Source organism: Sceloporus occidentalis, unplaced genomic scaffold (assembly GCF_023333645.1).
Source record: "Sceloporus occidentalis isolate IW3139 unplaced genomic scaffold, rSceOcc1.0.p SCAF_3, whole genome shotgun sequence".
NCBI classification, from domain to species: Eukaryota; Metazoa; Chordata; class Lepidosauria; order Squamata; family Phrynosomatidae; genus Sceloporus; species Sceloporus occidentalis.
This window is the reverse complement of record NW_028316983.1, coordinates 121,847,072-121,872,910: the sequence shown is the minus strand read 5'-3', so window position 1 is coordinate 121,872,910 and position 25,839 is coordinate 121,847,072. Positions and strand designations below refer to the sequence as shown.

General features: G+C 42.0%; 1 protein-coding gene across 2 annotated transcripts; it reads left to right on the top strand.

Annotated features, from left to right (window-relative positions):
- Positions 1-116: 116 nt before the first annotated feature.
- On the top strand, positions 117-24,137 carry LOC149316678 (eEF1A lysine and N-terminal methyltransferase-like). Of its 2 annotated transcripts, XM_089516017.1 has the most exons (8): positions 117-328; positions 2,144-2,897; positions 8,941-9,140; positions 10,550-10,745; positions 11,848-12,012; positions 19,883-20,095; positions 22,890-23,021; positions 23,376-24,137. In XM_089516017.1, the coding sequence occupies exons 1-8, from the start codon at positions 167-169 to the stop codon at positions 23,648-23,650; spliced, it is 2,097 nt and encodes a 698-aa protein (XP_089372143.1). In that variant the 5' UTR covers positions 117-166; the 3' UTR covers positions 23,651-24,137. The 2 variants fall into 2 exon arrangements, with proteins under 2 accessions (XP_089372143.1, XP_089372145.1); XM_089516019.1 differs by lacking the exon at positions 19,883-20,095.
- Positions 24,138-25,839: the final 1,702 nt, after the last annotated feature.

The window sequence follows — 25,839 nt, the reverse complement described above, 5'->3', positions numbered from 1 at the left end:
GCCCCGGAAGGACTAGGCCTCCCTCCCTCCCCCGGAAACCCGCTGGGTAGGAACGGGGCCTGGCAAAAGCACCCCTCAGACGGCGCCGGAAGTAAAGGCAGGAGGGTCACAAATGGCGGCGCTTCCGGTGTAGCCCCCTTCCGCCCGAGCCTCCTCTGGCGCCGCCATGGCGGAGCTGCGGTTGCTGCCGCGCCGAGCGGAGGACTTCGCTTCGCCCGCCTTCTGGGAGCGTTTCTTCCGGGAGCGGGGAGAGCGGGTCTTCGAGTGGTACGGAGGCTGGAGGGAGCTTCGGGAGCCGCTGGCACGGTACCTGCGCCCGCGGGACTCGGTGAGAGCGGAGGGGACGGAGCAGGGCTGGTTGGTTGGTTGGTGGAAATGGGGCAGATGGGAGCAGCGTGGGGCCTGAGTGTCCACGGCCGTCTTTCTGATACTTTGTTTCCCTGAGGAATATACTTAAGGGGGCTGCAGTGAAAGGGATCTAGAGTCCGAGTAGACCACAAATTGAACGTGAGTCAACAGTGCGATGCAGCAGCTAACAAGGCCAATGCAATTTTAGGCTACATCAATAGAAGTATAGTGTCTAGATCAAGGGAAGTAATAGTGCCACTCTATTTTGCTTTGGTCAGGCCCCACCTGGAATATTGTGTCCAGTTCTGGGCACCACAATTTTAAAAGGATATTGAGAAACTGGAGCCATGTGTCCAAAGGAGGGTGACTAAAATGGTGAAGGGTCTGGAAACCATGCCCTATGAGGAACGACTTAGGGAGCTGGGGATGTTTAGCCTGGAGAAGAGAAGGTTAAAAGGTGATATGATAGCCCTGTTTAAATACTTGAAGGGATGTCATATTGAGGAGGGAGCAAGCTTGTTTTCTGCTGCTCCAGAGACTAGGACCCAGAGCAATGGATGCAAGCTACAGGAAAAGAGATTCCACCTCAACATTAGGAAGAACTTCCTGACAGTAAGGGCTGTTTGACAGTGGAACAAACTCCTTCCTTGGAGAGTGTTGGAGGTCTTTAAGCAGAGGCTGGATAGCCATCTGTCAGGGATGCTTTGATTATGATTTCCTGCATGGCCGAATGGGGTTGGATTTGATGGCCCTTGCAGCTGGCTGAGCAGCGCCTCTTCCCCATACTTGCTTTTCCTGGAGGGGTGCCATGGGCAAGAGGCTTCTCGGTGGATGTTGAGCAAGCTGCTTCCAAGATGACCAGATGTAAAGCAACCAGGATTTTGAATTTGCAGTAGAACAGTAGACCTCATATTGAGAAATATGCATGGGGTGGGTGCTGGGTTGTCGCCAAGCAGAAAAGGGGGCCTGTGAGGGAGTGAGCAGGCAGGCCCAGCTCCACCAGGGCTAGCCTGAAAGGAGAGAGCCCTCCCTCCAATCCATCTGCCTTGGTCCAGGCCTCAGAGGGAAAGAAGAACCACTGGACCTCATCCCCTTTCCCTCCACCATTCCCATCTCCTTTTGTTTCGTGTCTTTTAAATTGTAAGCCTGAGGGCAGGGAACTGTCTATTTAAAAATAATAATTGTAAGCCGCTCTGAGAGCCATTAGGGCTGAAGGGCGGGGTATAAGTACCATAAATAATAATAATAATAATAATAATGAAAAACTAATCCAATTTCACGGTCAGTAACCCTTGGACCATAATATATCTGAAACAGAAAACTAGATAGATTTTTTCCTCAAAAAGCATTTAATTTTTAAAAATCCAAATTCAATCAAAATATTTTAAACTTATTTATTTTATTTTTTATTCTTTAAAAAAACATAGATCTTTATCCATCCTGATTATTTTACATCACAGAACAGTAAATGGTGGCTCTGCATATCTCATGAGAAAAGCACTTCTGAGAATATTAAAAATGAGATCACCTTAAACAATTCCGGTGGATTTTGTAAGAAAAAACTTCTTTGGTGGATCATGTGCCAACGGCTTGCAATCTATGTAGCAGCCAAAATTTTTGTATGTCCTGTATGTTTAGGAGAACATAGGACATATATCAGTGGTTAATGCCCCTTCTCAAACATCTGACCAGACAGAACAACAGTCAGGTTGATTCTTCTGGAAATGGTTCTGTTAAGCAATCATTTTAGTTTGCTGACAATGTATATGATGTTCTTTTTTTGCTTTCCCTCTAGATCCTTGTTGTTGGTTGTGGAAACTCAGAACTGAGTGAACAGCTCTATGATGAAGGTTATCAAGATATCATCAATGTGGACATTAGTGACTTGGTTGTCAAGCAAATGCAGGAACGCAGTGCTTCTCTGAGACCCAAGATGACCTACATGGTCATGGATGTGCTGCAGATGGATTTCCCGGATGTGTGCTTTCAGGTGGTGTTGGACAAAGGCACTCTTGATGCTCTGTTGACTGATGCAGAAGAAAGCAGTTTGAGCAGGGCAGAAAGAATGTTTTCTGAAATTGGCCGGGTCCTGCAGTTTGGGGGACGTTACCTGTGTGTGTCTTTGGCACAAGGACATGTGTTGAAGGCAGCTGTGGAACATTTCTACAAGAAAGGGTGGATGGTTCGAATACACCAAGTCTCCACCAATGAAGCAGGCACTTCAGAAGGAGAATTTGCCCTACCTGTCTTTGTTTATGTTATGACAAAAATGAAGCCTGTCCCAGGCTCAAATTTATGCATCCTAGAGCTGTGTGCTGAAGCACAGGAGAAGCCTGACCGGTTCAAGAGCACTCAGCAGCTGATTGAGGCAGTGAAAGAAAGACAACAGTACTGTTTGTTACGGAGCCAACTCAGTAGGAATCCCAATGCAGGGACCATCTCTCTGGATCTCTACAGTGAAGAAACCAGCCAAGTCCGCTATAGCTTGCATGTGGTGCACAACCCAACAGTGAAGGTGTCTCATGACAATCAATTTGCCATCTTCATCAGTGAGTTTATATGCTCAAGTTTAATCCAAACAATCCAAGAGAATCTTTTAAAGGCTTTTGTCTTCATACATTACTAATAATGGCTATGGGAACAGGGGATTTCTTTGAGTAAAAATTTGCTGTAGTATCATCAGTTATACTGAAAAGCAGTATTTTTGGGGCAGCACTAGCACAGTTCAGCTCATCTATTATAAACTAACTCCAACCACTCTAAACCTCTTCTTCAGCCTATGGGAGCTTTTAATGATTGCTTCGCAGATTAAAATCTCTCAGATAAGGGCCGACTTAGACGCCAGCATTGATTCAGATGCAGTAAGAGTCCAGTGACTCCGTCAATGAGGTTATTTTGGATCAGTTTCAGTCTATGAGTACCAATGACGTAGACAAGCTGCTTGGTAAGGTAAAAAAGACCACCTGTCCTCCCGATCCCTGCCCATCATGGTTGGCCATCCAGGGAGGTAAGGCAATTCGGAAATTTTTAAAATCTATAATTAATGCCATCAATCTTAAAATTAGCAGTAGTAAGACCTATATTAAAGAAACCTTCCCTTGATCCCCTGGATAAAAATACCTATTAGCCAGTATCTCTCCTTCCCCTTCTGGTCAGGGTGATCAAGAGGGCGGTTGCAAACCAGCTCCAAGCAGTTTTGGATGACACTGATTATCTTGATCCATTTCAAACTGGCTTCAGGTCAAGATACAAAGTGAAGACTGCCCTGGTTGCCTTGGTCAATGATCTCTGTGCATCAACAGGTGAAGTGTGGCCCTGTTGGTGCTCTTGGACCTCTCAGCGACCTTTGATACTTTTGACCATGGTATCCTTCTGGAATGCCTGAAAGAATTAGGAAGTGGTGGCTCCGCTTTGCAGTGGCTCCGTTCCTACCTCTCGGGCAGATTCCAGATGGTGATGCTGGGGGACAGCTGCTCCTCTAAGAGAGAGCTGTCATCTGGTGTCCCTCAGAGTGCCATACTGTCCGCCATGCTGTTTTATATTTACATGAAGCTGCTGCGCGATATCATCCAGAGACACGGGACGGGGTGTTATCAGTACACTGATGACACCCAAATTTATTTCTCTATGCCTCAGACTGTTTCAGCATCTCCCCTCTGAATGACTGTCTGAGGTCAGTAATGCATTGGATGAGGGAAAATAGACTTAAGCTGAATCCAAATAAAATAGAGGTACTTGTGATAGGTAACACCTCTCTGGGCATGGAGATATGTTCACCAGTCCTGGATGGGGTCACACTATGTTCGCAGCTTGGGGGTACTCCTGGATTTGTCGCTCCATCTGTCATCTCAGATTGACGCCATAGCCAGGAGTGCCTGCTATCAGCTTCAGCTGATACGCTAGCTGCGGCCCTACCTCGAGCAGTGGGACCTAGAAACGGTTGTGCATGCACTGGTTGTTGGGGCGTAGAAAGACACACTGTGTCCACCACAACCACCTGTAGACAGGACGCCACATCAACAGGACGCCAGGGAGAAGGAATCTGAAGAGATGTCTGCAAAGGTATTCAGGTCAAGAAGGAAAATATTCCTTCACCACTGCAAACAGCCTTGAGCTCCCGGCTTGAGAAATAACAACAAGAGCACTTCAAGCCTTCACTCTACATGAGGGCTTTAATAATAATAAAGTTACTTTGTCAACCAAACAACCACAACAACAAAACAGAGAGGCAGTTACTCTTACACCAACTGTCATAACTGACACTCTCTCTTAGAAGAACTGGCAGCATCAACATTCCATAATGCAAATGTCAACTGCCACTGGAACTATAATAGGTTCCGTTACAGCTCTATTTTGTGGTCACATACATGTCATTTCCTAACACTGGTAACCTCTTGTCTCGACTTCTGTAACGCGCTCTACATGGGGCAACCCTTGTGCTACGTCCGGAAGCTTCAATTGGTACAAAACATGGCAGCCAGACTGGTCGCAAGTAAATCTAAGTTTGACCGAATCATACCAATTCTACACTGGCTGCCCATTAGCTTCTGGGCACAGTACAAGATGTTGATTATTACCTATAAAGCCCTATGTGGCTTGGTCCAGCTTACTTGAAGGAACGCCTCCTCCCATATAATCCTTTCCGCACACCCCAATCCTCTGGGAAGAATCTTTTACAGTCGAGAAGAACTAGATTGGTGATAACTTCCCAAAGGACTTTTTCTGCTGCAGCTCCAAAAATCTGGAATGACCTGCCGGAAGAGATTCACCAAATATCCTCTCTCGAGGCCTTCAAGAAAGTGATAAAAACGCTTCTCTTCCAGGAGGCCTTTCCTGACTGACAAGGTCCAAAATGAAGAAATCTGTTCATTTTATTATTCTCCCATGCTAGCCGTCTCTTGTTACTGGTCAGTATCTTTTTATGCTACTGCCATGTATATTTATGTATGGTTTTATTGTTAAACAGTGGACCCTTGCCTTATGCGGGGATCCGTTCCGGAGCCCCCTGTGTAAGACGAATTCTGCCTACACTGGAGCCCCATTCACTTGAATGGGGCTCGTGCGCACGGTGGCACAGCGGCGCACGCAATACAGGCGCACACCCTATTCATCTGAAGCTTGAGAGTGTAAGCTCAAAGCCATGTATAGCACACCCACGTATAACGCGGACACACTGTAACTTTACATTTCTGGGAGAGTGGGTTAGGGGGTGGATGGGGTTTTTTTAATTATTATTATCCTTGTATTACTAAACTGTTGTTACCTGCCTCGATCCCCAAAACGGAAGTGGCGGGATATTAATAAATATATTATTATACACGGATTCAAACATCCACGGTGTGAAAATGTTAAAAAAAAAAGGATAAATTTAAAATATCAAATCTTGATTTTCCATTTTTTTTAAAAAAATAATCTTTATTGATATATTTACAAATTTAAAAAATACACAGTGTCTTCGTGTTTCAACATTCTTAATTAATATTCATACATTTCTCTCCCCCCCCCCTTCTATTTCTATTCTGTATCGTTACTATTCTTATCAGCTACAATCTCAAATATTCCCCAGAATGGAAAGATTCGTGCCTTTATCTCACTATATGACTCCTCTTTTGAGTAGTTACTAAGAATATGCAGTATCTTATCTCTTAATTCCTAAGCTTACAAAACCTCTGATGACAGTTACACTCCCATTTCAGGGTACATCTTATCTTTAATTTTAACTATACCTGTTTCGTGTATCGAGCTAGATGTCTATCTCACTGTCTCTTTCTCCCATTGTTGTTATATTGTTATTCTTGCTTTACATAATTCTAAAAGAGTTTCCCAGATTACATTTTCTTCTTCTGCTTCATCTCTTAATTCCATCATTATTTTATCAATTTCTGTGACATCAAGACACTTTCTAACCATGCATCTATACTTGGGGTTTCTTTATTTATTTGGGTATTTATACCCCGCCCTTCAGCCCTAATGGCTCTCAGAGCGGCTTACAATTATTATTTTTAATCGGACAGTTCCCTGCCCTCAGGCTTACAATTTCAAAGACACAAAACAAAAGGAGATGGGAATGGTGGAGGGAAAGGGGATGAGGTCCAGTGGTTCTTCTTTCCCTCTGAGGCCTGGACCAAGGCAGATGGATTGGAGGGAGGGCTCTTCCTTCTTCCAGGCTAGCCCTGATGGAGCTGGACCTGCCTGGTGACCTCCCACTCAGGCCGGCGGATGGCAGTTATGGAGGACGAAGTCCTCCAAAACTTTGCTAATGTGATTCTGGCAAATATAAAAGTGGTAAAGACTAACCTAGCTTCTTTATTTTCTACCATGTTTAATAAACAAGCTTCCGGTAGTAAGGGAAGTCAAGTTGCAATATCTTTTGTATGCAATTATGTATCTCTTTCCAATATTTACTTACTTTTGTACACGTCTACAACATATGATAAAATGTTCCCACATGTTTCTCACATCTCCAGCATAAGCCTTTATTATTTTTTAATATTTTTGCCAATCTATTTGGTGTCAAATACCATCTGTTCAACATTTTATAAATGTTTTCTTTTATATCAGAGCAAAGAGTGAATTTTAAGTCCTCCTCCCATGCTTTCCCCCAAGAATTTAGTTGTATATTATGTCCAAAGTTTTGTGACCTTTGAATCATGCAATGTTTAATTTGTTCTTCTTCCAATTCTATTTTTAACAGCAAATTATAAAATTTTTAGATTTTTTCCCCTTTCCTATCCATTAAGATCAGGTCATTTTGTACTATGCCATATTGTTTAACATCTTTTTTTATATCTTTCATGTAATTGAAAATAGAGAAACCAGTGGATGTCATACCATTCTGCTATTAATTCCTCCTTCGTTTTGATCCTTACCTTTCCATTTTCTACCTTTAATATGTCTCTATATCTTAGCCATTCTTTTCCTTCTTTTTTCCCCTTTTTCATCAGTGCCTCTTGGGGAGATATCCAATCTGGCATCTGTCTATATATTTTTCCTTTAGATATATTCCATATCTTCCATAGGGCTCTCCTTACTATGTGGTCTTTGAATTCTGCATTTAATTCCACCTTACCGAACCAGAGGTAGGCATGCCAGCCATACCTCAAATTAAAACCTTCCAAATCTAACAATTGTTCATCTTTTAGGTCTATTCAATTTTCTATCCAGTTTAGACAACAAGCGTAATAGTACAATCTCAGGTCTGGCATGCCTAAACCTCCTCTCTCTTTCGTATCTGTTAATATACTCCATTTTATTCTTGCCTTCTGTTTTGCCCATATAAATTGCATGAGATCTTGTTTCCATTGACTGAACACTTTATTGTTGTGTATGATAGGCAGATTCTGAAATAGAAACAGGATTTTAGGAAGTATGCACATTTTGACTATTGAAATTTTACCTAGTAGCGATAGTTGTAACTTTGACCATTTCTCCAGATTTTTAAAAATATCTTGCCACCCCTTTTTATAATTATTATCAAATAGATCACTATTTTTCTTCGTAATTTGTATACCTAAATATTTTACTTTCTTCTGTATTTGAATTCCTGTTTTACTTTGCAGTGTTTCTTGTTTTCCTGTTAACATATTGAAGGCGATTCTGGCTGATTTCTCTTTATTTATTTTAAGACCTGCACATGTCCCAAATTCTGTTACATATTTTGCTTCCATATATCAATTCTTCTTTTCTTCTTGCTCTCTAGATGGAAAGTGCTGTCAAAATACTATTTATATTATTTGCTTTTACAAACAATGGTTCTACCGATTTTCATTCTCTTGTTAAATCAAAGCAGTCTGAGATGATAGTGTAATTTTTTAACATCCCAGATTAGAAAGCCAATCTGTGGCATGATCTAGTGCACAGGTGGGCAGGTTTAGGAACCATTCTTATGAAAATGCTAAGAATAAAGCAAACATGGCAGGAGATCCACTTTGAAAGATTAGTGGGGTTTGATATTAAACACTGCAGCCTGTTAAGTGCGGAGAGGCACCTCTCCAAGTGCGGAGAGGTGTCCATATGTCAGGGCATTGCCTCTCCTGGATGCTTTCAGAACAGGCAAATGACCTTTGGGGGAGGGGAATGGTCCAAGGAGTCTGGAGAGGACAAGAGCCACAAAAACAGTCATGTAGGGGCTCGACAAACCACCTCGAAAGGGTGGGCTGGAGCCGCCTCTCTTTGCTCCTGAGGAACCAAACCGCACAGGCTCCCTCTGCACCAAAAAGAATCCACTAAAAGCAGGTTCTTTTTGGTGTGCATTGGCACACTGTCGTGCATCAATGACACAAGCACAATGCCCTGACATATGGACACCTCTCCACACTTGGGTCATCATGGCGGCCCCCATGTGGACGGGGCTGCTCCATGATGGCGCCACCACGCACTAGGGCTTGGGTGCATGCGAATACTTCGCATTCCTGAGCCCTAATTTTGGCCCCAAGGTCCCACAAAGCACCTGTTTGTACCGGGCTGTGGGGACCACAAGCAGTCATGGGGCTTTTACACTGGTTCTAGCGTAATTGAGAGCTGGCAGGCTTTATTTAGAGAGAAGACCTGTAATTTCTGTATAGTCATATTTCTGATTTTGTCTCTCCTCAGTACCGCAGGGCAGAGAAACTGAGTGGCTATTTGGGACAGAGGAAGGACAAAAGCAGTTGGCTGCAAGTGCTGGGTTCTGGCGCCTAGTAATTGTGGGCTTGCACAGAGATCAACAGTATAAAGACATGGGAACCATCCAGGCAGAACTGTCGGAAAAGGTGATGGAGTTGGCCCCACCTGGTCTCCCAGCCCAGCAACAGGTAAATTGTTCTTGTTGGGTTTTTTTTCCTTGCTCTGCAGAATGATATAATTGTTCTGTTCTTTGAGGCCTTATTTTTGTGCATGCTCTACTTTCTTTTGTTCCAAACAGGCATAGAGTTTATGCTGTAAAAAAAAAAGCTGTCTTTATTTGTATAATTCTATATCTGAAACCCAAGGTACCGAAAGAATTAGGCTATTGTCTATTGGACTTAACCACCTCTACCAATATCATCTCCTTTTCCTTGTGTGTTTTGCCTTTTTTTTTGTTGTTGTAAGCCTGAACAATCAAATTTATACTTTGTAAGCTGCTCTTAAGAAATGCAGTGGCTTAAGCAGTTAAGATGCTGACTCTGTTAATTGTAAGATTGGCAGGTTGGCAGTTTGAGGCCCAAGTGCCATACGACAGAGTGAGCTCACATCACTAGTCCCAACTTCTACCAACCTAGCAGTTCGAAGGTATGCAAATACAAATAGATAAATAGATACCACTTCGGTGGGAAGGTAATAGTGTTATTTGCAGTCATGCTTGCTACATGACTCACAGGTAGTCTTTGACAACTCTGGTTCTTTGGCTTAGTAACAGAGATGAGCAGCGCACCCTACAATTGGTTATGACTAGACATTCCATGTCAAGAGACCACCTTTACCTTTAAGATGCTCTTAGGACCCTTTTGCCTGATGGGCAGGTATCAGTGCTCTGAATAAATAAAATAAAATTTAATTTTGCAAGGGCTGCAGAAAATGAAATTATGGGACATTCAGCCTTGCTTAATGTTCTCATGATTAAGGGAATGGTGGCTTGGGAACCACCTCAGGAAGTGCTCTAGGCAGGTCCTGGGTGCTTTTAAGTAGCAGCAGCTTCAAGATAATGGCTCACTCCATGTCTCCTTTCCCAGAAGGAATGAAAAGAATGGGTTTTCCCTAGCCACTGCTACACCTAGGCACGGTAGGAGCCCTAACCAGGTAACCAGTGTGTGACTTGGCAACCAACAGAAGTCAAAAAATTGTAGACCCAAACCCAAAGTTATCTGAACTCCATCCTAAGTTTGATTATTGCCATGTGTGTTCCTAAAGCATGCACCAAACATGCTTTAGTGAGGTCAAGTGGATCCAGAATCCTTGGTATAAAAGTGACATGGCCTCCTGCATCTAGGAACACTTATTGGTCTGTGTTAGAGATTGTGGAAGGCACTTTTCCTGCAGCTCAAACAGAAAGGTTGGGAAATAATCATCTTAACTGAAGCATATAGATTCTAGTCTACACGAGGAGATATTAAGGCAGATGAAGCAATGATTTAACATGCTGTAAAGTAACCCAATATGTTGATTGCTTAGTGTGTCTGCTTCCATATTTTTTGCTGGTGCTATCTGTGACATGGTGACATCATCAGCTTACCTTCTCCTTCAGGTACCCTTTTTGTCAGTGGGTGGAGACATTGGGATCCGCACCATCCGACATCGTGCTACTAGCTCCTGGAGTGGGGAGTATGTTATTGAGGATGTGAAAGGAGATGATGCCCACTACTTCCGCCACCTCATCTTTCTCAGCAACAGGAACGTGGTACAGTCAGAAGCAAGGCTCTCATCCAGGACATCCCATAAAGGTGAAATGGGATATATGGCATACATAATGTCAGAGAATGAGGTTGGAGTAGGAGAGTGAGGCTTCATCAGCCAACTGCAGTCTTTGTAGAATGAGGGCTGCTGAAGGAGTGAGAAGCTGAATTGTGAGGAATGAGTAGGTAAGTGTGGCTTGAAGTCATCACAAAGGCATAAACAGTGAGATGGTTTTCTCAGGATCTTAGCTTCAATTGTAAAAGAGGTGGTATCCCTTCCTCATGGTTTTGAAGAGTACTAAATTATGAATATATTTTGTTTGAATGCTTGAAGAGTGAATGGTGGGGCTGGAGAGTGCTTACTGTAGAAATTGAATAGAGACAGGCATATACAATTTTGATTGCCTGTTTACCAAAAGTGAATGTCTCTTGCCTTTGGCAAGAAGGATTTCCAGAGGGTTTCCACATGGGCTGCTGTTTTGATAACAAAAATACTCTATTTCATTTGATACAGGTTTTTTACTATGTATCCCAGAATGCTGCAGGCAGCACTGCTAGCATTTCCAAGTTCTGGTCTGAAGCCTCAGGTGTTGAAGCAAGACTGTTCTCCCCTAGCTGCTTCTGTTTAATAGCGAGCTCAAGGAAATGATAACAAGCTGTCAGCTGTTTGAACAGAGCTAACAAAATCTACTTTGTGTATTGTTGTGCACAAATAACAGTGGGAAAACAAGCTTCTCACTTAAGGATTCAAAATGTGCACAGACTGTACTGATAAAATAAGACCTGGATTAAGAGTTGTGTTTTTATGAAAGTCTTCTTGGCTGCCTTTAGCATCCCAACTACTCAACCAGTTCCAGTGTGCCAGGCCAAAGCAGGGCTATTCATGCCTTCTTATATAATGAGCAAATATAAAAAAGAGAGTTGTCACAAAATAGGCAGAACTGGCTTTACTAGGAAGGGAAAGAATCTTACTAAAGGTCTTGGGGCTAATGACTTTGATGGTTCACTGATGTCAAAACTGAAGCCAGTGTGGAGAGAAAGATTATTTAGAGTTCTGTTGCCTACATGATGTCAGTGGTCATACTACGTCCTCCTATCTTCCACATGATGATACATTTGCCTAAGGGATAATTTATTTCTCATTGAATAGGGAATAAGAAGCACAAAAAGAAGAAAAATACAGCCTCCAGTAGCCAGGTTGAGCCCACCAGTGTATCAGCCACTCCATCTATTGACAGAAGCTACCTGTGTTGTGCTCACCACAGAGCCATGGTTGCAGGACTATGTCTCCTGAAAAATCCTGAATGCCTCCCAGGTAGGTAGTACAATTAGTCGCATTTCCACTGTAACCCAATACTTGAATGAAAAGCAATGCTTATGAGAAATCCTTGTCAGCCTTATCTTAATGCTAAAATTTAGAGCCTGATCAAGATGCCTGAGAAAATCCTGATGCTGTCCTTCCAGACATTTATACATAGGTGGTAACTGTATTAATTTCCAATGTTAGTGCACATTTGTAAGTACTAGAACAAGAGTTCTGTTCAGAAGAGTGACATACATTTTCTTTGGTAAGAGTCCACTTGGTGAGACAAAAATTGTGCTTTTGGTAGGTACATATGTGCAGGAGATTGACATGAGGCAGAAAGTTGGAAGGATAGCAGTCAGACTGAAGATCTGGATGATTCCTTTGTAAAAAAATTTTACCAGATATTAAAAAGAGAGAGCGAGAGCAGTAATATGAGATTTCGGTTACCTTGATATTTGTTGGAAATCACACTGACAAGAGTATTAGGGCCAACAATTTCCTTGCTTGCCTTACAGACAATTTCTTTATGCAAAAGATGGAGGAAGCAACAAAGGAATCAGCTGTTTTTGGATTTGTTCCTAACTAGTAGTGATGAATTGGTCAATGAAAATAGTGGGATGCCTAGGTCAGAGTGGCCATGTCCTCTTGGGATTTGTTATACAGAGGAAAGGGAAAGCCAAACGTAGTCAGGTACACGCTGTGGACTTCAGTAAAGCTGATTTTGGTAAGGTTAGGGAAGTACTGAGTAAGATCCCATTGTCAGAAATGCTCAAAGGGAAGTGCACAGGAGTTTCTTAAAAGCAAGTGTTGCAAACAGTTCCATTGAGGCAGTGGGGGTATGTGGGGGATGTCCTAAAGAAACCAGAGTGGACGTACAAAGAACTTTCAGATTAGCTGAGATTTAAAGGAGACGTTTATAAAAATGGAAGAAGGAGGAAACCACCAAAGAGGAATACAGATGAATAGCCAGTATGTGGGGTGAAAGTTCGGAAAGCTAAAGCTCAGAATTTTCTCAGGCTCATCAGAGTGGTTAAAAATAACAATAAAGGGCTTTTTGGCTATATTTAGAGTAAGAGAAAGAACAAGAAAATGGTAGAACCACTGCATAATGAAGATAGTGAAGTGCTAACAAGGGGCAAAGAAAAAGCAGAGCTGCTCAACACTTTCTTTGCCTCAGTCTTTTCCCAAAAGAAAAACTGCTCTGACTGGTGAAAATGGAACAAATCATGCAATAAGAGGACTTCAGTCTAGAATAAGTAAAGAGGTAGTAAAAAAAATAACTAACTACTCCATTCATGTCTCAAGGGACAGATGACCATCCAAGAGTACAAAAAAAAAAAAAAACAAAAAAAACCTTGCAGATGTAACCTCTCTGTCAGTCATCTTTGAGAATTCTTGGAGGACAGGAAAAGACCCAGCAGACTGGAGGAGGGGGAATGTTGACTTCAAAAATAGCAAAAGTGAGGACCCTGCAACTACTGGCTAATCAACTAGACATCAATACTAGGAAACATTCTAGATGAGATAGTTAAATAGTCAGACTGTGCACATTTAGAAAGTTATAGAGTTGCCCCTCCTAATGAGTGGATCTCAGATTCGTGGTCTTGAATACTCACGAAGGAGTGATCCTCCATTGTTTCTAATGGAGTGCGCGAGCCTCCGTTTTCATGGTGGGAGGCAGAATGGATCCCCTGGGAAAGTGAAGGGCCAACTGTATAATGTATAAATGGAGGGCCAACTGTATAACTAAGAGCCAGCATAGTTTTCTCAAAAACAAGTCATGCCTAATTAAATGTCTGTTAATCTTTTTTTTTTAAATAGAGTTAAAGCTTTTTAGATCACGGGAGTGTGGTGGATGTAGTATACAGTATCTTGATTTCAGTAAGGCTTTTGACAAGGTCCCCCATGATATGCTTGCAGTCAAGCTCATGAACTATTAGGTGGTTCTCAAACAAATCCCGGAGAGTCTTGCCAATGGTTGCTCTTGATACTGGAGATAAGGGACTAGTGTGGTGCCTCAGATGTCTGTCCTGGGCCCAGTGTCGTTTAACTTCTTTATAAATGACGGAATAAAAGGCATGCTTATCCAATTTGGAGATGACACCAAATTAGTGGGAGGACAGAATCAGAATTCAAAATGACCTTGAGATATTGGGAACTAACAATGAATTTCAACAGAGATAAAAATAAAGTAGTACATCTAGACAGGAAATATAAAATGCCCAGATGCAAGATGGCAGACACCTGGCTTGAAAGGATCAAGAAGTCTTAGTAGACAATACAGGCTAAACATGACTGAACAATGTGATAAAGCAGTCAAAGAATCCAAAGCAGTTCTCGGCTGCATCAACATGAGCATAGTGTCCAGATTGAGGGACGTAGTAGTTCCACTCTATTCTGCTTTGCTCAGGCCTCACTTGGAATACTGTGTCCAGTTCTGGGCACCACAATTCAAAAAGGATAATGGCAAACTGGAATGTGTCCAGAGAAAGTTGATCAAGATGATCAAAGGCATGGAAACCAATCCTTATGAGGAATGTCTTAGGGAGTATGTTTAATTTGGAGAAAAGGAGGTTGCAAGGTGACATGATAGCTATCTTTAAATATCTAAAGTGATGGCATGCAGGAAATGGAGCCAGATTGTTTACTGCTGCTCCATAAACTAGAACCCAAACCAATGGATTCAAATTACAGCAAAGGAGAGTCCACCTAAATATTAAAAAAGAACTTTACTTTTTTACTTTAAGTATTGTTTGACAGTGGAAATAATAATAATAATAATTATTATTATTATTATTATTATTATTATTTATAGTCCGCTTAATCACTCAGAATCCAAGAGGAGTACAACAATAAAACAAGATACAGTTAAAAATTCTAAAAAAAACCCTATCCCTCCCTCCCAGTATAAAAACACAGTAATACTAAAAGGAGATTAAACCAGAAGGATATTAAAACAATAGTATAAAATAACAGTTAAATAAGTAGGAGATTTGTAGGAAGTTTATAGTGGGGTTCAGATAGGATGGAAATGAGGATGGAGAAAAGAGGAGAAAAAGTGGAGAGGGGGGAGGCAGGTAAATGGAGGTGGTCTAGTCTGGAAAGGCTTGCTGGAAGAGATCCATCTTAATAGCCTTCTTTAAGGTTTCCAAGGTGATGATCTGACAGATCTCATGCAGCAGGTCATTCCAGAATCTAGGAGCAGCTGCTGAAATTATTCGTTTCGAAAAATTATTCGTTTCGCTGAAAAGGATTGCTGGGTCACTGCCGAGAGTCTAGTCCTCTTTGGTTGAAGCAGATTCTTCCCAGCAGAACAAAGAGTGCGGGGAGAATGATATGAGAAAAGGCGTTCCTGCAAGAAGTCAGGACCCAAGCCATGTAGGACTTTAAAGGTTAAAACCAACATTTTGTATCTAACTAACAGGCAGCAAGTGAAGGGATTTTAAAACTGGTGTAATGTGGGCAAATCCTGGCTGCCATATTCTGTACCAATTGAAGTTTCCAAACTTGACACAGAGATAGCTCCATGTAGAGCACATTACAAAAGTCGAGCCGAGAGGTTACCAGTGCTTATACTACTGTTTCAAGGTCTTCCCACTCCACAAAGGGGCCCAGTTGCCGTATTAGCCAAAGCTGAAAGCAAGTACTCCTGACCGTCGCATCCAGAGATGAGCCTAGGAGCACCCCCAGACTGTGAACAGATTCTTCAGGGGAAGTGTGACCCCGTCCAGAACTGGCTGGCGTAATTCCATTCCCGGATTGGGAGTCCCTATTACTAGTACCTCCGTCTTACCTGGATTCAACTTGAGTTTGTTTTCCGTCATGCAATCTATTACTGCATTAAGACAGGCGTTCAGAGGAGAGATGCCCTCCTTAGTCACTGCAGCAGTCTGAGACATAGAGAAATATATTTGGGTGTCATCAGCATACTGATAACACCGCGCCCCATGTCTCCGGATGATCTCACCCAGTAGCATCATGTAAATGTTGAACAGCATTGGGGATAGAATCGTGTCTTGAGGGATGCCCGACCTGAGCTCCCTCTTGGCCAAATAACTGTCCCCAAGTGACACCATCTGGAATCTTCCCAAGAGGTAGGATCGGAACCACTGCAAAGCAGAGCCTCCGATTCCCAGCTCTCTCAGGCATTCCAGAAGGATACTAGGGTTGATGGTATCGAAGGACGCTGAGAGGCCCAAAAGCACTTCCCCTGTCAGTGCCCAGATGGAGATCATTGACTAAGGCGACCAAGTCCGTCTCAACCCTGTAGCCTGCCCTAAAACCGGTTTGAAATGGATCTAGAAAATCCGTTTCATCCAAGACTGCTTGGAGTTGAATGGCGACTGTTCTCTCAATTACCTTGCCCAAAAATGGTAACAATGAAACAGGCCTATAGTTGTTTCTGTCCAGGGGTCAAGGGAAGGCTTCTTTAGAAGTGGTTTAACCACTGCCTCCTATCACCCCCCTGGACGGCCAGCCAAAACGGGCAAGGGTCGAGAGAGCAAATCGTCTTTTTCCTGCAACCAAGAAGCTTGTCCACATCCTCAGTATTAACGAACTCAAATTGATCCAGAATAACAGTATAGGCGGAGATGCTGGATGCCTCTCCTAATGACTCAGTTTTAAAGCCGGCATCCAAGTCGGCTGTTATCTGAGAGATTTTGTCTGTGAAGTGATTATTAAAAGCGTCACAGCAGGCTGTTGTAGATTCTAGCAAAAGATTCAGGTTGGGAGGTAGTTGAATTAAATCCCTAACCATCCTGAATAGCTCTGCCAGACAAGATTTCGCAGACGCAATAGGTACAGAATAGAAAGACGTCTTAGCTGCTATCGCCACACCATAGGATTTAAGACAAATCCCATGGCGTGTCCTGTCAGATACGAGTCGAGATCTTTGCCAGTAATGCTCAAGTCGTTGTCTAACAATGAAAGGAATGCTTCAGAGGTTAATGAACTCTGGGAGGCTGAATGGGCATCCATCAGGAGTGCTTTAGTTGTGTATTTTGCATGGCAAGGGGGGTTAGATGGCCCATGTGGTTTTTTCCTGTTCTATGCTTCTAGTTAAGTAATTCATTTCTGTGTATGCAAAGCCCTTAGTGCAGGGGCCAGGACCCTGTGCCCTCCAAGTGCTTTAGCCCATTAACTTGATCCAGCAATGGTCAGTTGTGAGCGATTATGGAACTTGTAGTCTAAAACACCTCAAGAGGTAAAGGTTCTCTACCGTAGTGCATGTATAAGAGATGGTCTTGTTTGCTTGTGGAAGCATTTATTTCAGTGGGAAGTTTTCTGCACCTCCAAGGGGATTTCACTGTGATTACTTGGGACAAAGAAGGAATATGCATACAGGCCCCAGGACTAAGAGGAAAGAGTAGCTGTCTGCTGTTGAAGGTCTTTTGCACCATTTTCTTTCCAACTGTGACCTCTATTTGTGGCCAGAATGAACCAGTTACTAAACTGTGTGGCAGCTTGATTTAAATTTCTATGGTTCCATTGTACTACTATATTGTGTTTCCTGCAGCTGACACCCCCCCCCCCCATCTCAATATTTGGGGTGTGATTTCAGATCACAACCATTTGATTATTTCCAGCACTTTCTGACCCTTGATACACTTGGCAACTGGCTTAACTACCATCTCAGGACTGGAGCTGGGGGCATTTAAGGGCTTCTTTCCATGTTCTGAAGTAATAGATTGTAAACAATATCATTTTGTTGATGGAGTCATAAGAATCATAGAATTGTAAAGTTGGAAGAGACCACAAGGGCCATCCAGGCTAACCCCCCCCCCTGCCATGCAGGAAATCACAATCAAAGCATCTCTGACAGGACATCCAAGGAAGGAGACCCCACCACCCTCCAAGGGGGTGTGTTCCACTGTCGAACAGCTCTTACTGTCAGGAAGTTCCTCCTAATGCTAGGATGGAATCTGTTCTTGGAGCTTACATTCATTGTTCCGTGTTCTAGTTTCTAGAGCAACAGAAAACAAGCTTACTCCATCCTCAATGTGACATCCCTTCAAATACTTAAAGAGGACTATCATATAACCTCTTAAGCCTCTCTTCTCCAGGCTAAACATACCCAGCTCCCTAAGTCTTTTCTCATAAGGCATGGTTTCCAAACCCTTCACCATTTTAGTTACCCTCCTCTGGACACGCTCCAATTTGTCAACATCCTTTTTGAATTGTGGTGCCCAGAACTGGACACAATATTCCAGGTGAGGCCTCACCAAGGTAGAATAGAGTGGCACTATTACTGCCCTTGGCTTAGACACTATACTTCTATTGATGCAGCCTAGAATGGGCCTAGGACAGAACCCTGTGGCACCCCACTGGTCACTTCTCTCTAAGATAAAGAGGAGCCATTGCTGAGCACCCTTTGGGTATGGCCGGTCAACTAATTACAAATCTATTTAACAGTTGGTTTGTCTAACCACAATTTACTAGCTTGTTTACAAGAATGCCATTCGGAACATTGTCAAAAACCTTACTGAAATCAAGATATGCAATGTCCACAAGCGTTCCCTTCATCTACCAAGCTGGTAATTTTATCAAAGAAAGAGATACGATTTGTCTGGCATGACTTGTTTCTCTGAAACCCATGTTGACTTTTTGTAATTATAGAACTGCCTTCTATATGTTCACAGACTCTCTGTTTAATGATCTGCTCTAGAATCTTTCCTGGTATTGATGTCAGATTAACTGGAGGACAATTGATGGGATACTCTTTTTTCCGTTTTTCAAGATGGGAACAACGTTTGCCCTCCTCCAGTCTTCTGGGACTTCTCCTGTTCTCCAAGAGCTCACAGATTATTGCCAATGGCTTCGATATTACATTAGCCAGTTCTTTTATTACCCTTGGATGTAGTTCATCTGGTCCTGAAGACTTATATTCATTTAGATTAACCAGGTATTCCTGTACTGTCTTTTTACTTATTTTGTGCTGAAATTCCCATATTCTGTCCTTTGCTCCATTATCCTCAGGTGAGCACCCTTTTCCTTTTCTGAGAAGACTGAGGCAAAGAAGATGTTGAGTAATTCTGCCTTTTCTCTGTCCCCTATTAACAGTTCACCGTCTTCTCCATGCAGTGGCCCTATTGTTTCCTTCTTCTTCCTTTTGCTGCAGACATACCCAAAAAAGCCATTTTTGTTGTTCTTAACCTCTCTAGCAAGACTGAGTTCATTCTGCGCTTTAGCTTTTCTGACTTTACCACTACACGTGCTCGCTATTTGTTTGAATTCCTCTTTGGTGATTTCCCCATTTTTCCATTTCTTATATATGTTCCATTTAATACGTAGCTCAGTTGAAAGTTCCTTAGTCATCCATCCTGGTTTCTTGAGACATCTCCCATTTTCCTCCTCATTGGAACTGTTTGAAATTGTGCCTTCGGTATCTCCCATTTGAGAAACTCCCATCCATCTTGAACTCCCTTCTCTTTTAGTATTCCTGACTATGGGATCACCCCCAGTATTTCTCTAAGTTTACTAAATCAGCTTTCCTAAAGTCTAGAATGCATGTCTGACTATGCCTGGCTTCTCCTTTCCCTTGTATAACAAACTCCAGGAGTACATGGTCACTCCCACCTAAGGATCCCACCCCTTGCACTCCATTAACTAGGTCATCCCTGTTGGTTAGGATCAGATCCAAAATAGCTGATCCCCTTGTTGCCTCTTCCACCTTTTGGACAATGAAATTGTCTTCGGGGCAAATGTGGAATTTGCTAGACCTTGAAGTTTTGGCTGAGTTTGACTTCCAGCAAATATCAGGAAGTTTGGGGTTAGAACATATAGAAGGGTTTGGATTGGTATTTTAAAAGGGTGATGTGCAAACTTTGTATGCCAGCTATGCCCATGTCGGTTCATAACTTCTGTGTGTTTACTGCAGAGGCCCAGATCCATGTGTTAGTGATTGGCCTTGGTGGTGGCAGCCTGCCTCTCTTCATCCATGACTACTTCTTGCAGTGCTGTATTGATGTGGTGGAGATTGACCCAGCCATGCTGGAAGTTGCTACACACTGGTTCGGCTTCTTCCCAGGAGACAGACTCAAAGTTCACATTGCAGATGGCTTAACTTATGTTGCCAGCCTTGCAACAAAAGGTAATTAATTCTCAGGCCCACACATATTAAAGGCCTTGGTGGAGGCCCTAGATGTTACAGATATTGCTTTGGATTCACATACAGACCTGTATTCTCAAATTGGCGTTCTGGGGGCCATGCATTTCAGGATTCTCATGAGAATTTCTGTTATTCTTGCACTTTTGTGTTGCTCAGAACAATGGGAAGAGGGAGTTAATGGATTAGAGGGGATTTAAAACATGAAAAATGTGCAAGAGGGGAAGGCTGAAAAAAATTTCTCCTTTCATACTGTTTCAGGAGTTTTGTAGAAGAAGAATAAAAAAACTGGCATTTTTTTTGGGGGGGGGAGCAATATGAAGGCGTGCAGTTTCTGTTACTTTCATAAGGTAGATATATGGAAGCCCTATTTATATTTGAGATCTTGAGAACTCTCTTAGTGCTGCATTGGTTATAGTTCAAAATCTTTTTGGCAATTTTGAAATAAAACCCTCACATTTGCTTTTTGTGGGTAACAAAATCTACTTCTTTTAGACATAATTACGGCCACTGGCTTAGGTAACTTTAAAAAAAGAAAGCAGTGACATTCTACATGTTTCAAAGGTGTTTCCTAGAAGCAATATACTTCTAAATATCCGGGTACAGAAGGCAGACTGTCTGTAGGAGCTTCTGCCATAGTCATACCTTTGCTGTGCGCAGAATACGTATTAGCTGCTTTAACAGACAGAATGCTAAACTAACTAGTTGGGTCATTGCTGTGGCACAGTAAGTCAATTCTGATATTTTTTTAACTAGGTGTGATGACTACAGATTACCTTTTAGAACACAGTTTTTCACCAAACAAGGATTGGGAAGTAATTGCAGATTGAGTGATGCTTCACCTGTCCATACTTTCCCTCAACTCCTGACCGGACTCTAAAAGCATTTTGAAAAGTAGTTTGGAAAAGATAGTTGGAATGTGAGGGATGGAAAATTGTGCCAAAAGGATTTTAGAGTAAGGAGAGCTGAACCCTTTCCCACATAACGTACACATAGGCTGGCAGCCTCAAACATTTCCTCTTTGGCCTGGATTGTTTCTAGCATTAGAAACTGAGGGGTGGGTTAAAATTCTTCCACTTGATAAGTGAATAGGTACATACGTGACAATAAGTTTATCTATCTGGCCCATCATACATATTTTAGTCTTTAGTTTTTCTTTCCCAAAAGGCAATGAATTAATGTTGTCTGCCACTAGAGTGTGTATTTGCTCAGATTTCTTATTACCAGTAAGCCGTAATTGAAAATACAAACCTTTTCTGATCTATTAAAAAGTAGTCAGTTAAAACAGACATTTCTGTAGTGACTGTGTGCTCAGTTTGGTAGAACAGTCTTTTTTTGATGTAACATTATTTGGCAGCATGATGTGCAAATAACTGCATATGTCTTCTTACTTAGATACAGAACCAGCCTACTCACTTAATTTGTACTTCCAAAACAGTAGACATGTATACTAGTCCAAACAAAAAAATAGAATTAATAATATCTGTGCTAAGTTAAGTTTTTCAACTGCCTTCACTTTCCTAATTCTGTCAGGAAGTGTCTTGCAGCAGTGTCTGGCCCAATGGGAGATCAAACTGATGCATTGGTTCTATGTTCCTGCTTGGCAGGAGCTTGGACTAGGTGGTCCTTGAGGTATCTTCCAATTCTCTGATTTTGTGAGCATCCTTTGAGGCAAGAGGACCCAACCATGTGTCACCTCTATTGTGCATGTCCCTCGGTGTGGTTTGCCCCCTCTACACTCCCCTTGCCCAAATGATGCCACTGGGTCATCCCTCAGTCTGGGGCAGCTGAAGAAAATGACTGACAGTTGCCATCTAGTGCTGGTAAATGTCTGCCAGAGGTCCTGACTTCATGGCGTGGATTATACAAAAAGAGGTGATCCTGTAGGTAACCTGGACCCAAGCCATGTGGGGCTTTGAAGGTAACAACAAACACTTTGCACTTTGCCTGGAAACTAATTGGCAGCCAGTGGAGTGATTTTAATACTGTTGTAATGTGATCAGTCCCCTATGTCCCAGTAATCAATCTGGCTGTCATGTTTTGAACTAACTGAAGTTTTCAAACTTGGTACAGAGGTGTATTGCAGAAGTCCAGCCTTGATGTTACCAGCACATGCACTACCATCTTTAGGTCTGCCAGCTCTACTTAGGGGTGCAGCTTTGTAGTATACTGTATAACAGCTCCTGTTTTTGAGGAGCAGCTATCCCCAAACATCACCATGTGGAACCTGCCCAAGAGATAGGACTGGAACCATTGAAGTATAGTGCTTCTAATTCCCAACCCCCTCAGACATTTCAGAGGATACCATGGTTGTGGATATTGAATGCTACTGAGAGGTCCAAGAACACCAGTCGGGATACAGTCCCCGTCAATGCTCAGGTAAAGATCATCCACTCAGGTGACCATAGCAGTCCCAACTCCTTATCCTACTCTGAAGCTGGTTTCAAATGGGTCTAGATAATTTGTATCATCTAAGATTGCCTGGAATAAAGAGCCAACTTCCCTCTTGATCACCTTGCCTAGAAAAGCAGATTTGATACTGGTCTATACTCGTTTAAGTCCAGGGCCCTAGGGAGAGTTTTTTTAGAAGTGGTAAACATGATAGAAAACGTTAGCTGTCTATCTTTATATATGATGCTGTTGGTATAGTAAGGTATGGCTGTGCGCTGTAGACTATATTGGATTGACAGTAGGACACTTATATAACCATAGTGGTTCACTCCATTTCTGTTGCTCTCACATGAACACATTACTCTTCTTTTCCTACTCTTCTCCCCAGCTTCATCTTCTTATGATGCTGTCATGTTTGATGTAGACAGCAAAGACTCTACCTTAGGAATGAACTGCCCACCACCAGGCTTTGTGGAAAAGTCCTTTCTTCAGAAAGTGAGATCTCTTCTGAAAACAGAAGGTAAGGCTTTATCAGGTATATTTGGACCAAGAGTTTTTTACACTGAAGCTTCAGTTCCTTGGTTATGGCCTCTGTTTTGATTTGGATCATATAAGAAGGGCTCCAGATATGTAAGAATATGTGGAACTCTAAAGGTGCTTGTTCTTTATACTTCATGGATTAAATAAAGAAAATACATTCATTCAGATTGTTTCCTAGATCTCAGGTTTTTTGAAACTAATGCAAGGATGAGAGGGGCAGTTCTTGTAAAAGGTTCTTGAAACAGCAGAGAATTAGACTTAATGATCACCTGTTAATTAGTAATATTGATTTTACAATTTGTAATAAACCAAGCTTTTACTTTTTTATCTGCAGGCATTTTTATTCTCAATTTGGTTTGCCGAGACCCCCTGCTTCGAAATGATGCCTTAGCTACCCTTAAGGAGATTTTCCCTTTGCTCTATACTCATAAAATTGAAGAGGAAGTCAATGAGATCCTGTTCTGTCAGCAGCAAACAAAGCACAAACTACTTCCTGTGGAACTCCAAGAGACAGCTCAAATTCTGGAGAAGGCATTAAGGCAACCTGGTCAGGCATGGGATAGCACTTATGTCTTGGCAGATGTGCTGGAAGCAGTGAGACTGGTATGAGGAAGCAATCCTCCCATGTTGTATAGTATTTGCTCTTTTGGAAAGAAGTAGCAATCTCCTGTGGTTTGGGAATGATGCTGTCCCATATTCATTTCTCTTGCATATGGAGGCATTTCCATTCAGATCATAAGAGGAAGAGAAAGTGCCAGTCTGTGTTTGCAGATTAAATGTACTGGAAGTCCTTTCCGAGGGAGAATGAGATAATGAGAAAAGGCTGTCAGTAACATGAAGCAATTCCCAAAAGCAGTTCCTAGTTCTGGATATGCATGAAAATTGCACTGAAGATAAGTGCCTCACTGTCATTCTGTGTGGTCAATGAAGACAGACTGAATATCAGACAGCAGCCTGCAGAATGCAAATAAAATGGCCTTCTCTGTTTAGTAACTTGGAATTTAATAATATTAGAATGAAAGTAATTAACTTCTGATATTTACAATTTGCAAGATGAACTGTGGTAGAAATCTATAAAACAAAAACAGTGATCTATGATGTAGGCTGTTGTTTCTGTCGGAGAGAAAAATACCATAAGCTCTAAGACTAGGGGTGGGCAACTGCAGAAGGTGTGCCGTCCAATTTTCAGCATCTGGGATATTCAATCAGCCATACAGATTGATCCAAATGCCTGCAAAACAAAGCAATCCCATGTGTGGCTGGAGGTTTATTTTTGTTTTGAAAAATGAAAAAGAAATCTTTTTGTTAAGCAATGCTAAAAGGGTGGGAGCAAAATACAACAGATGATATAATGCAGAATTTTACATTTGTCCCTATTGAATTTAGTTCTATTATTTTCAATCCCATTTTCTAGTTTGTCCAGGTTTTTCTGAATACTATTCCTGTCTTCCAATGTGTTAGCTACCCCTTCCAATTTTGTATCATTTGTAAACTTGATAAGGATTCCCTCTAACACATCATTGAAGTCATTGATAATAATATTGAAGAGTTTTGGCCTCACTACACAATCAGGTGATGCTCAATTTATGTGAAAGGGTTCTGGGAGTCCCAGTAGAACACAGGTTGAACATGAGTCAACAGTGTGATGTGGCAGCTAAAAACCCCCAACGTGATTGTAGGTTGCATCAATAGAAGTATAATGTCTAGATCAAGGGAAATAATAGTGCCACTCTATTCTGCTTTGGTCAGACCTCACCTGAATACTGTGTCCAGTTCTGGGGATCAGAGTTCAAAAAGCATGCTGACAAGCTGGTGTGTGTCCAGAGACAAGATAACTGAAATGGTGAAAGGTCTGGAAGCCATGCCCTATGAAGAAAGGCTTAGGAAGCTGGATATTCTTAGCCTGGAGAAGAAAAGGCTAAGAGGTGATATAATAGCCCTGCTTAACTATTTAAAAGGCTGTAGAGAAATGTTGTAGCACCTTTGAGACTATCTGAAAGAAAGAATTGGGAACATGAGCTTTCATAGACTAAAAAGCCCTTTCACACTATACAATTAAAGCATTGTGATTCCACTTTTACAGCCATAGCAATATCTTATTGACTCCTGGGATTTGTAGTTTCTTATTGTGTGCCTTTAATTAAATTAGCTTACAGTTGTAAACCGCTTAGACACTGCTTAGGCGGTATGAAGCGGTATATAAATGAAGCTTGTTTTGTTTGATAAAATTTCCATAAGTCAAAGTTGATTTAAACAAACATTTAGTTTGGCAAGATACATTCAAAGGAGGTTTGCCATAGCCTCCCCCTAAGGTTGAGAAAGTATGACTTGCTCAAATCCAATGGGTTTCCAAGGTTGAGCACACATTTGAATCCTGGTCTCCCAGAATCCTAGTTCAGTGTTCAAACTATTACACCATGCTGTCTCTGTTATTTGCAGTTTAGGGAGGAGTATTTAGAATTCTTTCCCAGAGACCTCTAGTGCTCATCAAACGACAAACCCTAGGATTTTGTGGCAGTTACATTGGGACCGTAGTACTATAAATGTATAGTGTGAAAGGGTTCTAAGGTCTTCTTCCTCAGATGCATTTGAAAGGATATCATACTGAGGATGGAGCAACCTTGGTTTTGTTTTTGTTTTTGTTTGGTTTTTTTTGCAGCTCCAGAGACTAGGACCCAGATTAGCGGGACAATGTGTATAGAGAGAACAAAAGGGGAACCAAGAAAGCCCTGGGGAACTCCAGCAGATAAAGGAACAGAGGACGAGGTCTGAACACCCTTGACCACTGCAAAAGATCT

Coding starts and splice junctions, on each gene's coding strand:
- LOC149316678 (XM_089516017.1), top strand. CDS start 167: ATGGCGGAGCTGCGGTTGCTGCCGCGCCGAGCGGAGGACTTCGCTTCG. Junction 10,746..11,847: donor ATCCAGGACATCCCATAAAG/GTGAAATGGGAT, acceptor CTCATTGAATAG/GGAATAAGAAGCACAAAAAG. Junction 20,096..22,889: donor TGCCAGCCTTGCAACAAAAG/GTAATTAATTCT, acceptor TCTTCTCCCCAG/CTTCATCTTCTTATGATGCT.